We start from the raw sequence: 14,217 nt of genomic DNA on the forward strand, positions 1-14,217 counted from the left end.
ACCAGAAGAGGGCGATATAATATTAAAACAACACGTGGAACTGGTGGATTCATGGAAAAGGACGGTGTTAAAACTTGAGATAAAATGTACGTTGTCCAGTTAATTTGGCCATGGTAAGATATTTGTATTTATAGTTTGGACTCCACTCTTTTTGCTGTTTTATACAACACTGCACAGTCTGACAGATGTGGCACTCCAGTTATACCCAGTTATACCAGTTATACCCTAATTACGCTATCTCAGGGTCACAATCTAAAAAGCATAAAAAGGCAACACTGAGTACGTTGGAGCAACAGATACGGTACTGTAGTTGATTCAATGTACTTATTGAGCCTAAACACACTGAAAATATTCAAAATTGTCCATAAAAGAGAGGAACAGGTCTTACTAATCTCAAGTTAGCTATTAATAAACCTTATTAAATTGTATATTAATAATAAAATAATTTTTATGAAATATTTTATTTTACTAATATGACACCTTTTTCTTGCATTTGATGAGTTCTTCTATTTCATATAAATTTACATGAAAAAAGGTTGATTTTTATTTTTTACAAACCATGTGAGCATTAAAACTCCTCAAAAATAGCTTTAATCGTTTCCTGTGATGTCTGTCTGGCTGCTGTAGTTCAGGTTAAAAAAATGACTTGTTGAGGTAAGATGATTGTTTATAATCATGTTGTGAACTACAATAATAACAATACATGTATAAACTAGCTGCTTACCCTCTTAACTCTCAATGCAACTCTAAAGTCTTGAATGATATAGTTTTTTTTCCTGATCTTGACCCGGTCTAGACCAAACTAGACTCAGTCTCTCTCTTATCTTAGTTTCAAGTGGGCATTTTCTTTTGAAAAGGGCTTCATTTCTGTCTGGTACCTAAACGGATATCTATGAATTATATATGTACTGTGTATAAAAGATGGATGTAGCCACCATGAGTTTATTGTTTTGCACAATTGTGCATCATTTGGTCTGTTTAGACTATGATTCAGTTTAGATTTAGAAATAATGTGAAAGTGATGTATACATGTCAGAACCTGAGGAAACCTTGCACATGCATGTAGTTACTTATCTACCACTTGCAGAACTTCTGACCATGATAATGATGTAAATTGAACTTTTTTTTTTATTTAACATTTGCAAAAAGTACAATGGTTACAATTCTTCACATTATGCAATTTCAAGTTGAATTATAACATATAAAGAGTATAAATCAAATGAAAAACAAAACAAAAAGCACAACACATTATAGCCAGCCAGGGGGGATGAAATTATAACAGAAAGCCAAAACATTTACATACATTTATGGTTATGATTGCTTTTGAATTTGTAGAAAACTTAATACAGTCCAGATACTGATTGAATTAACAATGAAAGGTAAAAAAAGAGGGTTTTTTTGTGTAAGAATTTGTATTTGTGGATGTGGAATTTTGCAAGGATAATCAACAAATTAATAATAAATGTTTCTTTTGGCTTTGTTCTAATCGTTACATGGTCAAAAACACCAAACAACACATCCTTCCAAAATAATTTGAAATCAGTTTCAATGCTTTCAGACACAAAATTACACGTATCACTCCAAAAAGTTTGAACAATGGGGCACAGCCAGAATAAGTGAGTCATTGTTTCCGAATTTGCAGAACAAAAAGTACATTTTGAATCGATATTTCTTTTGAATCTTTTTACAATGTGATCATTTGTAGGATAGAATTTATTAATTAACTTAAATGAAAGGTATTGGTTGGGTGAGAGCCAGACCTTCTTCCAGTTAACATTTTCTACATATTTATTCCAATATGGGATCACGTATGGAACTGAAGAGATATCCCTTTTAAATAAAGTTCTAATTGTTTTATTAGTCTTATGGTTGCAGGATAGGCAAATTTTGTCAACTGTCGTATCAATCAAAGGTAGCAAGGCTAATTGTCGGGTTTACATTCTAATTTGAGACTTAAATAACATGCACACTCCATGGGGTTGCTCCAAAAACTTTTGCATAGTTTCCAGGTGATATAGGGATATTATATTCTTCTAAGAACTCATTGTAAGAAAAATGGAATATTTTCTGTGAGGCCTTCTGGGGAACCCAAGTGGTTATTTGAGGTACTGCAGGTCTGTGCACGTTTATACTGGTGTAACTATTCAAATCACAGGTCTGATTAGAGCATTTTATTTCCCATCTTGGTTGTAGAACTGAGGACATAAACACATTTTATACAACATATTGTTATCAAAGCAAAGCAACTTCTTTCAGATTTGTATCTTTGGAGGATTTCGCCACAGTGGATCATCTTGTTACCTCCTCTTTTATCTGGGTTAGGGACCGGCACTATCATGGACTTGGCTGAAGGAGAAATGTGGTGTTCAGTGTCGTGTACAGGGACACGTTGGCATGTGACGGGGCTGGGAATCGAGCTTACGATCATCCACTCCGAGAGCAGCAACCCTGTTGCTATCCATGCTGACTGCTATCCATTCATTTTTAATGAAAGAAATGGTCAAATGGCCAATTTACAGTTCTATTTCAAAATATTATCTAATGAATGATGATTACTTATTTATTGTTTTCAAATTTTTCAGGCTTTACGTTTGCTGCATTTTGTCACAGTTTCATGCAGTCAGCAAAATTATATTTCCCAAATTGCTATGAAATATTCAAAAATCTTTCTTTAAGAGCTTGAATTGCGTTAAAAGCTTCAATGTGTGGAGCGTCGTGTGTGTGTGTGTGTGTGTGTCGTAGCCCGTCACATTGTTTTGTTATATCATCGCCCTACAGTTGGATGAATCACTACGTCCCCTCCTTATTCTTAGACTTTCCTTTAATAGAAATTCCAACTGTCCGACTCAGGCTGTCTCTGGCTTTCTCACACATGCACTCTCAGGCACACATACGTTTTCCATGATAATATTATCTAAAGGGCTTGCAGTGTGGGTGCTTTGTGCGTGTATGTACGTAAGTGTGTGAGAATAGGTCACACAAGGCAGAGCAGGAAATGTGACCTATCCGTGCAGCTGTCGTTCCCAACCTGAGAGAGCTGGGGGGGAAACAGTAATATGGGAGAGAGGGAGACGGATAGCATGAGCCGATTGAACTAGTTAGAAACCTAAAAAGGTTAAAGGGGTAGTTTTTAATAAGCACTTAAAGGTGGAAACACACTAGAACAGAAGGCCTGAGTGGTTTGACATTTAAGAAAAGGATCTATTTCTCTCTCTCTCTCTCTCTCTCTCTCGCTGTCTCACGACTTTTCAGTGGGGCTAAAGCTGTTGATAGGGACCATGGCAGTGGCTGCTAATGCTTCATGATCTAGGGGGGACTTACACCTCTAGCCTGTGCGCGCTAAAGGACATGCAGAGACGCATCATTTAACAAATGATTTGAGATGAGATATTTCGCTCCATGGCTCTTATTACCTTAACTTGGACTTTGCGGGGATGTACAAAGAAAGTCCTTTTGGCTGTAGAAGCAAAACCAAGGTAAGATGCATTTGTGATTGTCTGATTTGGACAGCTGCTTGAATCAAATGGATATGTTTACAATTTATTTAATAAGAATGACAAGTTACAAATTACTGTGGAGCATGAAGTTTGATTGAGAGTGAAACTGGAGAAACTTGTTAATCAAAGAATCTATAAAAACAAAGCAGATTTCTGATTATTTCAAAAGTTCCCCAGGCAGCACAAAGTTACAAAACCACTTGTTTAAGAGTTTGGACTCCACCAGTCAGCCGCTGCCCATCTGCAGTGTGATGAAGATTAGTGAGGAAGTGCTGGGGAGTTGCTTTCTTCTAGATAGAGGAAACAAAAGCTGTAAAAAGTGTAATATTTGAAGAAAGAGGGGCATTCCAGCATAACTTTGGCTGATTTATGAGACATGGTGCTGGTAGTATCATGGTTTGGGACGGTTCCTCTAACTCTGGGCCAAGAGGGCTTTCATCAGGAATTTTGATGGAAATAATTGGGACACCCTTCACTGAACTGCAGAATAGAAGTTTGATGCAGTTTCTTTCTTGCTTTCCCAAATAATATGCAGACTGAGGGACTTGGTGCATGTGTTTAAAATGTATAGCAGCTGTTGAGAGTGAAGACGCTCTTTAAACTGTATTTCCTACACTTTAAATGATGCAGTTCAGTTGTGTCTAAGGTGAAACTGTTCCAGCTGTCTTTAAAAAGCCATGTCTAATTCAATCCCTCTCGGCCTCTTATTTGTGCTTTGATACTCAAACTTGACTTTGGTAACTAAAACTGTTTAAAATGATAATTATCTGGAGTTGTCATCCAATAATGATGTCATTGTGATGTGTGGTCTCTGCAGCTCCCAGTGCAACAACACAGGGGAAACGGCCTCTGCACTCCCTGCCAGTCCAGAGATATTTGAACCAGTCTGGTGTTTTAGAGGAGACGCTAATCAATAAATGCAGCTCTTCTTGATACCTCAGTCCAAAAGTGAAGTTTGTGAAGACTTTTCAAAGAAACCAACATGGCAGATGTCCCAGAGTCAAGTCCCTGTCTCAACATCCCTTCAAAAAAGGCCAAAATAACCAATGACCCCGTTCTTCCAAACACTGAGACAAAGACACAAGAGCCGTCAGCTCCAGTTTTCATCCGTAAACTCCGAAAGGCGGCAGTGGGAACGGGTTGTGACATTCGACTTAGGGTGTCGGTGTCAGGTCATCCCAAACCCGTGCTTACTTGGTACCACAATGAAGAGATCCTTCCCCGCTCGGAGGCTCAGGATTCTGGAGGGTTGTGGATCCGGGACTGCCGCACAAGTGATGCCGGCGTGTATACATGCCTGGCAACCAATGAGCTTGGAGAGGGAAGCTGCAGCGCTGTATTGGCTGTTATGGACCTTGGCGAAGGTAAGCACAAGCAACCAATACAACCAGTACTCGAGTTGTAAAACAAAATCAGGGGGGATCGTGGATTTTATCATTTGGGGACAGATAATTTGTGCTGATTACAAATAATATAATATATTACAAATAATAGCACTGACCAAAACACCTGCAGAAATACTGCAGGAATGACATAGCAGCAGTTAAATGCAGCCTTCTGTAAGCTTTAAATATCCAATGGGCTTACATCAAATACATCAAAACACAACAATAAAAAACACTTTTCTGAACTTATCAATATGACTCTGTCCTTCACAGGATAAGTAGAATGGATCACTGCAAAAACTCAAAATCTTAACAAGAATATTTGTCTTATTTCTAGTTAAAATGTCTCATTTTAGTAAAATAAGATTTTTTTGTTTGTAATAAGAAGATAAATCTTGTGCCACTGGCAGATTTTCCTACTTATTTAAATAGAAAATTTACTTGAAACAGGTGAAAATTGTCAAATAAGTTATTTTTCTGGTGTTATTTTTCTGGTGATGACTCTAAATGTTGAAATAGCAGTAAAACCACATTCATTGATGAAATGACATAAGGGATGGAAAAGGGGGATGGCAGTTTTACTGGGGGGATGATTTTGACAATTTTTATTTCAGGGGGGGATGCCATCCCCCCTCATCCCCCCTCAACTCCAGTACTGAATACAACCCATGCAATGGACTTTTAGTTTCTAATTATATTTTACTTTTATCAGGTTTTAAAAGACGGAAACAGCGATTCATAATGCACTTTTTTTTTTTGTTACATAACCTCAGTTAATAAAAGTTCATCCAGACAAAACAACTGTTAGTGTAAGAGCAGACTTGGGGGATCAGATGTGTCCTCAACGTGAGCAGAACAGCACTGAGAAATACTTAAATTTAGCCCGTGGCTGTAAATGGAGACTCAGATTGGTCAGGGGGAGACGAGTGTCATCGCTTTCCTGTTTTCTCCATCACACGGCTGAACTTGTGGCAGCTTACTGTGATTGTGGAGCTGGGGAGTTTTGGATTGGACCGTGCAGGAAGGACATTCTGTCTGTGAGGGCCAAGCTGACAAATCTGCAGAATTACTGCTATCAGGGGGATACCGTTATCTTTTACCGGAAAACTTGACACTACTTTGTATTTTGACAATGCACAAATATTATCAACGTTGCACTACAGATAAACAGACAAATGTAAATTCTGAGGGTGTATTAAAGCTCTCATTTAAAAAAAAATCTCAAAATAATGATTCCAAGTCCATCTTTACGTCGAAAGCATTTCATTATGATTTGCAATCAGATACTCTTTAGCCGTCAAGCAATTTGTATTACTTTATCTTGCAGGTATATTGAGACGTAAGCAACCTTAAGCGACCTCATAGTGAAATATATTCCACTTCAAGCAAAAGTAAATAGTATTTCTCTTGTATATTTTTTATCTGAATCAGTAAATGCAGTTTTGTGAATTCCTTTTTTGTCTGTCACTTTGAGCCGAGTGAAACTTTCAAGACCGAAACAAAAGTAAATTTGTGAACTGATACCTACCAACTAATTGAATAAGAAAGTGATGTTGTGAATTAACTGTCAAATTAAATTAAGCTGTAAGAGATATCGCTGCCATTGCAGCGTTCAAGCATGTCCAAAATTAGAACATGTTGGTGACATAGCTTATCTGCCTGAGTAAATGTACACGTTAAACCATGGAAGATATGGAAATGTCTCTGATGGATGATTAAAATCGTCCGTTACGCCTAAAACATCGCTCTCATCAGGTGTACTTTTACTGAAAGTCAGCATTTGCTTGCTTGTTTTACATACACTAGAGTAAATGAGGCACGAGGTTAACAAAGATGTTATTATGAAGACATAAACTTCTCTGGTGCTGCAGAGCTGCATGACAGTGGAGTTTTTATTTGCCTTGTTGTCTCGCTCACGATTCAGGAAGATCGTTTTTGTCATTTACACCTGGCTTTCGTCATCAACACAGATGAGGTTTGTGTTTGAAAAGTGCAAACTAAGATTATAGACATACAGTATACCAGAAACCATGTACAGAATATGCATCAGCTTTGTTTGCAGTACAGAAATAAAAAGTATCATATCTTTATCGAGTTAAAATGGAAACTGTGTAGCTGAGTTTTGTCCCAGTCACTTGTGGCCATATACAAGACTCTTTCAACAGTTTTCCATAAACAGAAAGTGATTTCAAGAGCAGGATTGTCAACAGTACAAGTACACGACGACACTGAGCTGCATTTTCCAACAGTATCAACGTGACATTTAGGAGGTATAAACCCACTCGGGCAGTTTGCATCATCCATTCAGGTCCTTTGTGTCAAAGCCGGGATCTGGTTTGCAGTGAGATCATTGTGTTGCTGGATACGTACGGCAGATTCCTGCTGCCCTGGCTTCTGAACAAAGTTGACAGTTGAGCTCACATGTCACCAGCTCTGCCACTATGAGCTGGCACGCATTGTCCTGCTGGAATGTCGCTCAGCACCTCCGTCTCTGTCCAGAGTTTTCCTCAGGTCCTCGTTAACTTTCATTTTTGTCTCTTTCCAGCTATTTCTCAGCATCTCTTCTTTGGTGTTTCTGCTCATTTCAGCTTTATGTTACTAATATAACAATACTGCGACACCTGCATTCTTTTTAAAGTATTTTTATACTTCTATTTTGTTACTTGCATACATCTCTCTCCCGCTCCATCTGGAGCTGCAGGCTTGAGATTTGATCAAAGTGAAATTACGGAAATAACGAGTTTTTACTGGGTTATGGTGAGAGTTGACTTTTGAAACGTAATAATGTCTAAGGGGAAATATCAAGGCTCTGACAATTTAAAATCCTGGAACAAAATTATTTAAAAAAAAAAGGCACAATTATGAACGGTCTAAAAAGCCAACAGTCACATCTTATTATTTAGTGTAACCATTTACACGTTATAATTTCTTCTGATTTTGGGCCGTGAAAGGACCAAAAAACAACAAAAAAGCATGGCGTATCTGTTCTTTTTCATCATTTACATTAACAAGTAGAAGACGGTAAATAAATGATCTTGTCTGTTTTCTTATCTTTCCAACCTCTGCTTCCCTTGTGCATCCCCTTCTTCTCTCTGTCTCCTTGTGGTTATTTACGGCTCGGTATGTGCCGTCCCGGCTCGGGTGCTCGTGCGCCAGGGATGTGTGGATGCCGCCGGCCCCCCTTCTCCGGTTGCACCAGCAGACATCACCGATAATTATAGCCTCACCACGGTCCAGACGCAGCACTGTCGCACTCAATCACAGTCAGCGTGATGAAAAGAGACCAAAGGGAGACCGCCGTTGTGTATTTCTGCGATTGTTTGTGTGTTTCACCTCACGTCGGGTGTCCAGCTCGTTTCAACGGCTGTCTGGGAGCTTTCAAGCCCCGCTCAGTGAGTCAGACGCCGAGCTCTGCTGCGTCACAAGCACGTCTTGTCTTGGTCACAGATTGTTACAAATTACAGAGATGGCTCTCTGGCCTAGAGCTCCTGATTAACACGCTGTCACTCATCTATAGGTGGGATAATCAGTTAGAGAGAAGCTCTGCAGGCACTGGCACATCAGTTCTGGTATTTCTGGGCTCTTTGTACAACAGCAGCGCTGTATTTCGATGTAGCGGCATCAAGGGGTCAGGGGTGATTTAATCAAAAGATAACATTTGATAAGGTTCCTTTAAAAGTGTGGTTCCCACACTGTTGCTAAGACCTCACCTCCCCCCGAGGTGCTCGTTGATAAGCATATCGACTGTAAAGACAACATTTTGATAAGAAGCGACAGACTCTGCTGCTTTTTGAATATTTGCACAATATGATCCACTTTGGCCTTTAAAGATTATTCTGCGAGAAGCAAACTTCATTCAAACCCGAACCAGATAGACGAACTGACATAAAATAACAAGTAAATGTTGTTTTCTTTATAGAACTACAAAATAACAAAAGCTGGCAAACAATTTCAGAGATGGGAACAAAAAGGGCCATGTCCTCATATTTGCTTTTGTTTAGCTTATTTTGTGCAGCAGATATTTGATATGACTGTAGGTTTTGAATCTAGACTGGTGCAATATTATGTTAAATCCTCCTGTGCCTTTGCTATTTGCTACGCCTTTGCACTAGCTCACACTTGAACTTGACACTTGAGTCTATTTTTGTTAGATTTTAAAAAAGATGTGTGAATTCTTCAGTCGTTGCTGAAAGAAAATGTCATGTTTAAGACGTAAATCTGTAACGTGAACGCGCCGATCAGGTGGTGGATTAAGTTTCAGAGTGACAACAACGACTAGACGAGGAACTAATGTTTTTAGATTTTAGTTCCTCCATGAAACTGTATGAGATACGGGACTCTTAGAAAGTCCTTCATACTGATCAAACATCCTTAAGCATAATCCCCTTCCATCTTAAGCAAAATCCAGATCACCCAGCTCAATTTAGATGTATATATTGAAATAATACACTTATGTTGAAGATGGATGTTTGGAAGCAGCAGCTTGATTAATTTAGTTTTCCAGCCATTTGGACCCCTGATGTGAATGTGAGAGGATCTGTAGAGTGACAAAGACAGAGGAGGTTCGATCCGTCTGCAAGCATCTCTAACACCAATTCAACTGTTTTTCATTTTTGAGAATTTATTTAAGTTCATTTTTAATTGATCAAGGCTGTGGTTTTATATTGTCTCCAGTTGCAAGGTTTGTGAGGCCGTAGCTGAAGTAGATCGGTCTCTCCCCACACACTGTCCCCAAAACAGTCTCAAAATCCATACGTGTGGCATATTATGATGTAGAACAACACATCAGCTGGTGCTAGAGTTCCCACAGCCCCTGCAGCGAGAGGAGAGGGAACAGAGAGGACAGTGTAAGGTCATCTGGTTTCTGAGAGGTTTAATCTCCAGCTCTAACTGCGGGAAGGAAGGGGCTGGCTCTCTGAAAGGGGGTGCAGTGGGGAAGTATAACCGGGGGGTTTGTACTATGAAGGACCTGAAATAGCCCGCTGGGCTTGGCAGTCAGAGTCGGGCCTTGAGGGGGACAAGGAGAGGGCAAGAAAGAGCGACATGGGCTGAAGATGATACCTTTAAGGTCCAGCGGCCGTCCTGAGGCTGCTCATCCTCGCTTGACCATCCTGTTTCATACTTCAGAAGAGGGAAAAACACTTCTTATTCTACGGAGTTAGCCGTCAATGTGCTTTTTGAAGGATTTAACACAAGAAAACAAGAATAATGTTGCGGAAGGAGCTACTTGATGCACGGAAGTCTCTGAAGAGTTCTAGGGAGGGTTCTAGTGGGCTAAGAAGGAAGAAACGGAGGGGTGAGTGGGACATGATATCAAAACGATAATAACACAGCGGCATATTTTATAGGGAAAGGAATCCCTGAACAGGCTAAAGTACCAGTGCATTCATACTGTTGCAGGGAATCATAATGTGCATACTCAGCTGTTACAGCTGATGCAGGATCAATATATCTCGCTCGTAAATTCATGGATTATATTTTTTAATAAAGGGTTTACATCAAGAAACCTGTAATTGATGAATCAAGTTGCTTTTTAACACCAGTTTCAAAGAAAGATCGAGTCCAGAAAGATGTTTTTTTTTCATCTCGACCCTTCAAAGGTTGAGAGCAGAATACATCATTTAAAACTTAGTTAATCATGTTTGTGTTTTGTTAAGTGCAAATAACCTCAAACGTATGGTACAAATGGGCAATTCCTTTAAAACTTCTGCAGTTTGGGTTTGCGATTGATCCTCCTCACTATTTTTGTGATGAACTTGTGCAGCAGAGCTTTAAATGCATTTGTCTACTCTATCTGCCTTTAATAGGCCACACGGTACACATCAGGGCATTCCAGCAGTTTAATTTCAGACCTGCCCAAACCTCTTGTCTGGATTACAGCTGGCTCCCAGTGGCGTGTCGGGAGAAAAATGAATGTATAGCTTGTTTGATGATTTCACATTCTGTAGATGTTATATTAAAGTGGATTAAGGCTGCTGTACAAATTAATGACGTTCTCCATTCACAGGCGGCAGCTGAGGCAACATGTGAGGGTGAAGCGAATGTTGTTTTCCAAAGGTTCTCTCTGGCAAATGCTGCGTTTGTGTTCCAGCCAGCCAGTATACAGTCATTCACAGTAACTCTCAGGGTTTTGTTGAGGATTAGCTGCTAGGATCAGGTTGCAGTGTGACCGTCAACATCGGCCACAGTCTTTACAAACTACCTCAGCATCGGCACTGTACTGAAACCATAGCTAACATTCACACCTGCAGGAATTCCCCCGGGGCATGGAAAGAAATATCATTCTTGATGGGTGGCAGAAAAGTGGTTTAAATGAGTCTTTGTTTTGATCAAACGACGATTTTATAACATTAGCACTTTTCTTTTTTGTAGAAAAATTGTGTGGGCTCTTCTGTTTTATTTTACTGCGTAACGTTATGAGCTTGAAATTTTATGGTCTGTGTTGAGAATGGCTTTTGTTCTGGAGATTCTGCCTTTTATCTAAAGAGTTCATAATTTATAACCTGAGAGCCTGGATCCTAGTTTGTTTGTTTGAATGTGAAAATGTACTTCTGTTCTGTGTATTATAAAAGATAAACACCTTGTAGGCACGGTTTCAGACAGATACAAGCGATACCTTACAGAGGCGTTTCAACTGGCTTTAATTAAAACCCACAACCACTCTCATTTTATTATGTTAAGACTTTATTTCTTCTGAAAATACTGCTTTTATGTCTTAAAATTATTTAGATCTTACTCTGGTTGTGCCTTATTTAATATTTTGAATACACAACTCATATAAATACAAAAAAGAGGACTATTTATTTCACTCATGAAACATCCGTATACATTATAAAAATGCAAAAACCTGTTAAAATGAATAAATGACTTTCTCTAAACGTGGTCTCTAAGCTCTAAGAGTAAATAATGTACAGCCTTCCCTTGTTCACCTCCAAAGCCAAGAGACTTACAGCTCTGCTTTTGAAGGCTAACGTGATTAAATCATACGCATTACAGATTAAATGGTGTGACCAGGCTTCATCGACATTATGAAACAGAAATATTGTGATCAGAAAGAAATGTAACAGCAGCAGGATCTGTTTTCTGTTCCAGAAACATTATGGCAGACTTGCTGCTGATAAAGCTGTATGTCTGCAAGGCATCCATCAAGGCTACTCCACAGAAAGCAGCCTTTGGCACCAAATCAATGGGTTTCCGTGAAGTTTGCTTTCTCTCTTGTTGTTTTAAGCTAATTAAACTATAGCACATTCCAAATTGCACCTGTCCAAATTCGTTTAATGCTCATTTGGTATCTTTAATTCCTTGTGTCTGTTAACACTGCAGAAAAAACAGTTTTGGCATACACATAGCAGGTTGATTCAACAGAGAGATTTATATTTGCAGAAAGCATCTGCTGCATTCTGTATGAACAGTTATCTCTGATGTAGGAGAGGACATTCATCATCAATAATGAGTGCCGTGTTATGATCAGGTTTTGTGTTCTGAAGGTTTAGGCAGTGTGTTGGAAGGCATTGCTCCACAAGCCATCAGAGGAACCAGATTAGGAGACGATAAATGACATGCACCAACGAAATCTAATTGTCTTGACTTAATGGCTGGCATTCTGAGATGTACCAGCCAGAAACTGGTTGGAGCTGGTTACTTGCAGCTTTTAGAGGGAGTGTAAAAGAGAAAAAAAACAAGCCCTGATGCATCCAAGCAGCACGAAATTGACGCTTTGCCATCATATCCAGCTTTTCATTGGATGATGGTCGTGGAATCTTGTGTTCTGATGGGCTTATTGATCCGGGGGCGTTTTGAACTGTTACTTGGGGGTGTATCCCATATCACGCATAAAGCATTGGTATTGATTGCTTCACTTTCTGCTGCCTCTCACTGGTGATGGATGGAGGAGTGCAAGGTGGTAGAGGGTGTATAGAGGGAGGTTTGTTGAAATAACAATAGGAGACTGCAAGCTACTGCTTCTAAGTTTGTGTTTGGTGAAGAGAGGTATTCAGAATTCAGTCTTTTTAGAGAGGTTTTGAGGAAAATAAGATGTCTTGTTGCTGGACAAAACGTGTTATACAAAGAGGGGAAAAAGTTAATGACAAGACTCAATACATGTTCAGAGCAGCTCCTGATTAATGGCATCCCACGTGGATTCTGTGTTTTACAGACCCATAAACTGAAGAAACACCCCTTCCCAACACTGAAAAACACCATGTTCCAGAATATTTCTGTAAAAGTGTTGTTCAGATCTCAGTGGTGGTAAAATCTGGATCTGCCCATCCGAGATTAATGTCTGTCAGAGTTAAAGCTTATCAAAGTAAGTATAGTAGAAACAAGAGGCTGCAGATTTATGGCAGGAAGCAGCAGCTTTATAGTCCAAACACAAATTTGAATGGAGCAGAGAGAGTGATGCCTTAAGAACATGCAGTCTGGTAGAAAGTCTGAAGTCTGATAGAAAACGCCAGTGACGTTTTTGGAGCTAGAATATGTTGCAACCTCGTCTGGTGGAAATCAGGCTTAAAAGACGTCACCACTAGAAGGAGTGAGAAGTATCTTAACCCCCCCGTATATTATGCTCTCCTGGTTTTCCGGTGTCTTGTAGCCTGTTTTCACTCTGTCTTGCTGTCATTTCAGGAGGTGCATAATTGATTTAAAAAATTGGTTTTGAAATACCAGTCGTAGCTGTAGGTTTTTTTTTTTTCTTCTTCAAAATGACTCTCTGCTCATGCAAGCACTTATTATGTATGCAGATTGGTTCTCTAAACTCCAAGCAAAGATGAACCCAGCCCATGCATCCATCCTCAAGCGGGGACACACGACACTTGATTACACAGAATTCAATTACGAGACACATCCCACAATGGTCTCTGTTGCTGCGGGATATGATGGACAGCAAGACGTCTGATTGGTTTAGGAAGGTAACCAATAACAGTGGAGTGAGCAGGGAGCAGTGAGGGCCGAACAGATAACAGAGGACTTAGAATGAAGAAATCTAATTAGCCCAGACAGTTTTTCGCTTTCAAAGTGGATGAATGAATGACTATTGTTGTGTTTCATCAGAATGAACAGAGATCAGAAGTGGAAAATATGGACCCTTTTGCTGTTTCGTTTAACCTAAACAACTGTCAAGTTGTGGTGTTAAATGAAATCGTTGACAATGATTACTTTAAATTATCAAAATGCTGTTGTCTGACTATTATAAGTTAAGCACCTTGAGATAAACAGCTGGTGCAAGGGTTAAAGAGATATTTCCCTTTGTTTCATTCAGCTGATTGTCTGCAGCTGAAATGAGATTCTTGCATCAATTATGCAAAATGATGCTTCTTTGAATGGTGTTGGTTGGCTTA

At 39.4% G+C, this 14,217-nt stretch overlaps 1 protein-coding gene across 1 annotated transcript in view; it reads left to right on the plus strand.

Moving 5' to 3' along the window:
• The first annotated feature begins 3,044 nt into the window (after positions 1–3,044).
• The window catches only part of spega (striated muscle enriched protein kinase a), a 50,848-nt gene continuing 39,675 nt past the window's right edge, over positions 3,045–14,217 (plus strand). Inside the window, exons 1-2 of the mRNA XM_061716145.1 lie at positions 3,045–3,476; positions 4,315–4,861. Of these exons, the coding sequence (XP_061572129.1) occupies positions 4,480–4,861 (382 nt within the window). The 5' untranslated portion in view covers positions 3,045–3,476; positions 4,315–4,479. The remainder of the gene's footprint in view (positions 3,477–4,314; positions 4,862–14,217) is intronic.

The sequence above is a fragment of the Cololabis saira genome, chromosome 24, assembly GCF_033807715.1.
Source record: "Cololabis saira isolate AMF1-May2022 chromosome 24, fColSai1.1, whole genome shotgun sequence".
NCBI lineage: Eukaryota > Metazoa > Chordata > Actinopteri > Beloniformes > Belonidae > Cololabis > Cololabis saira.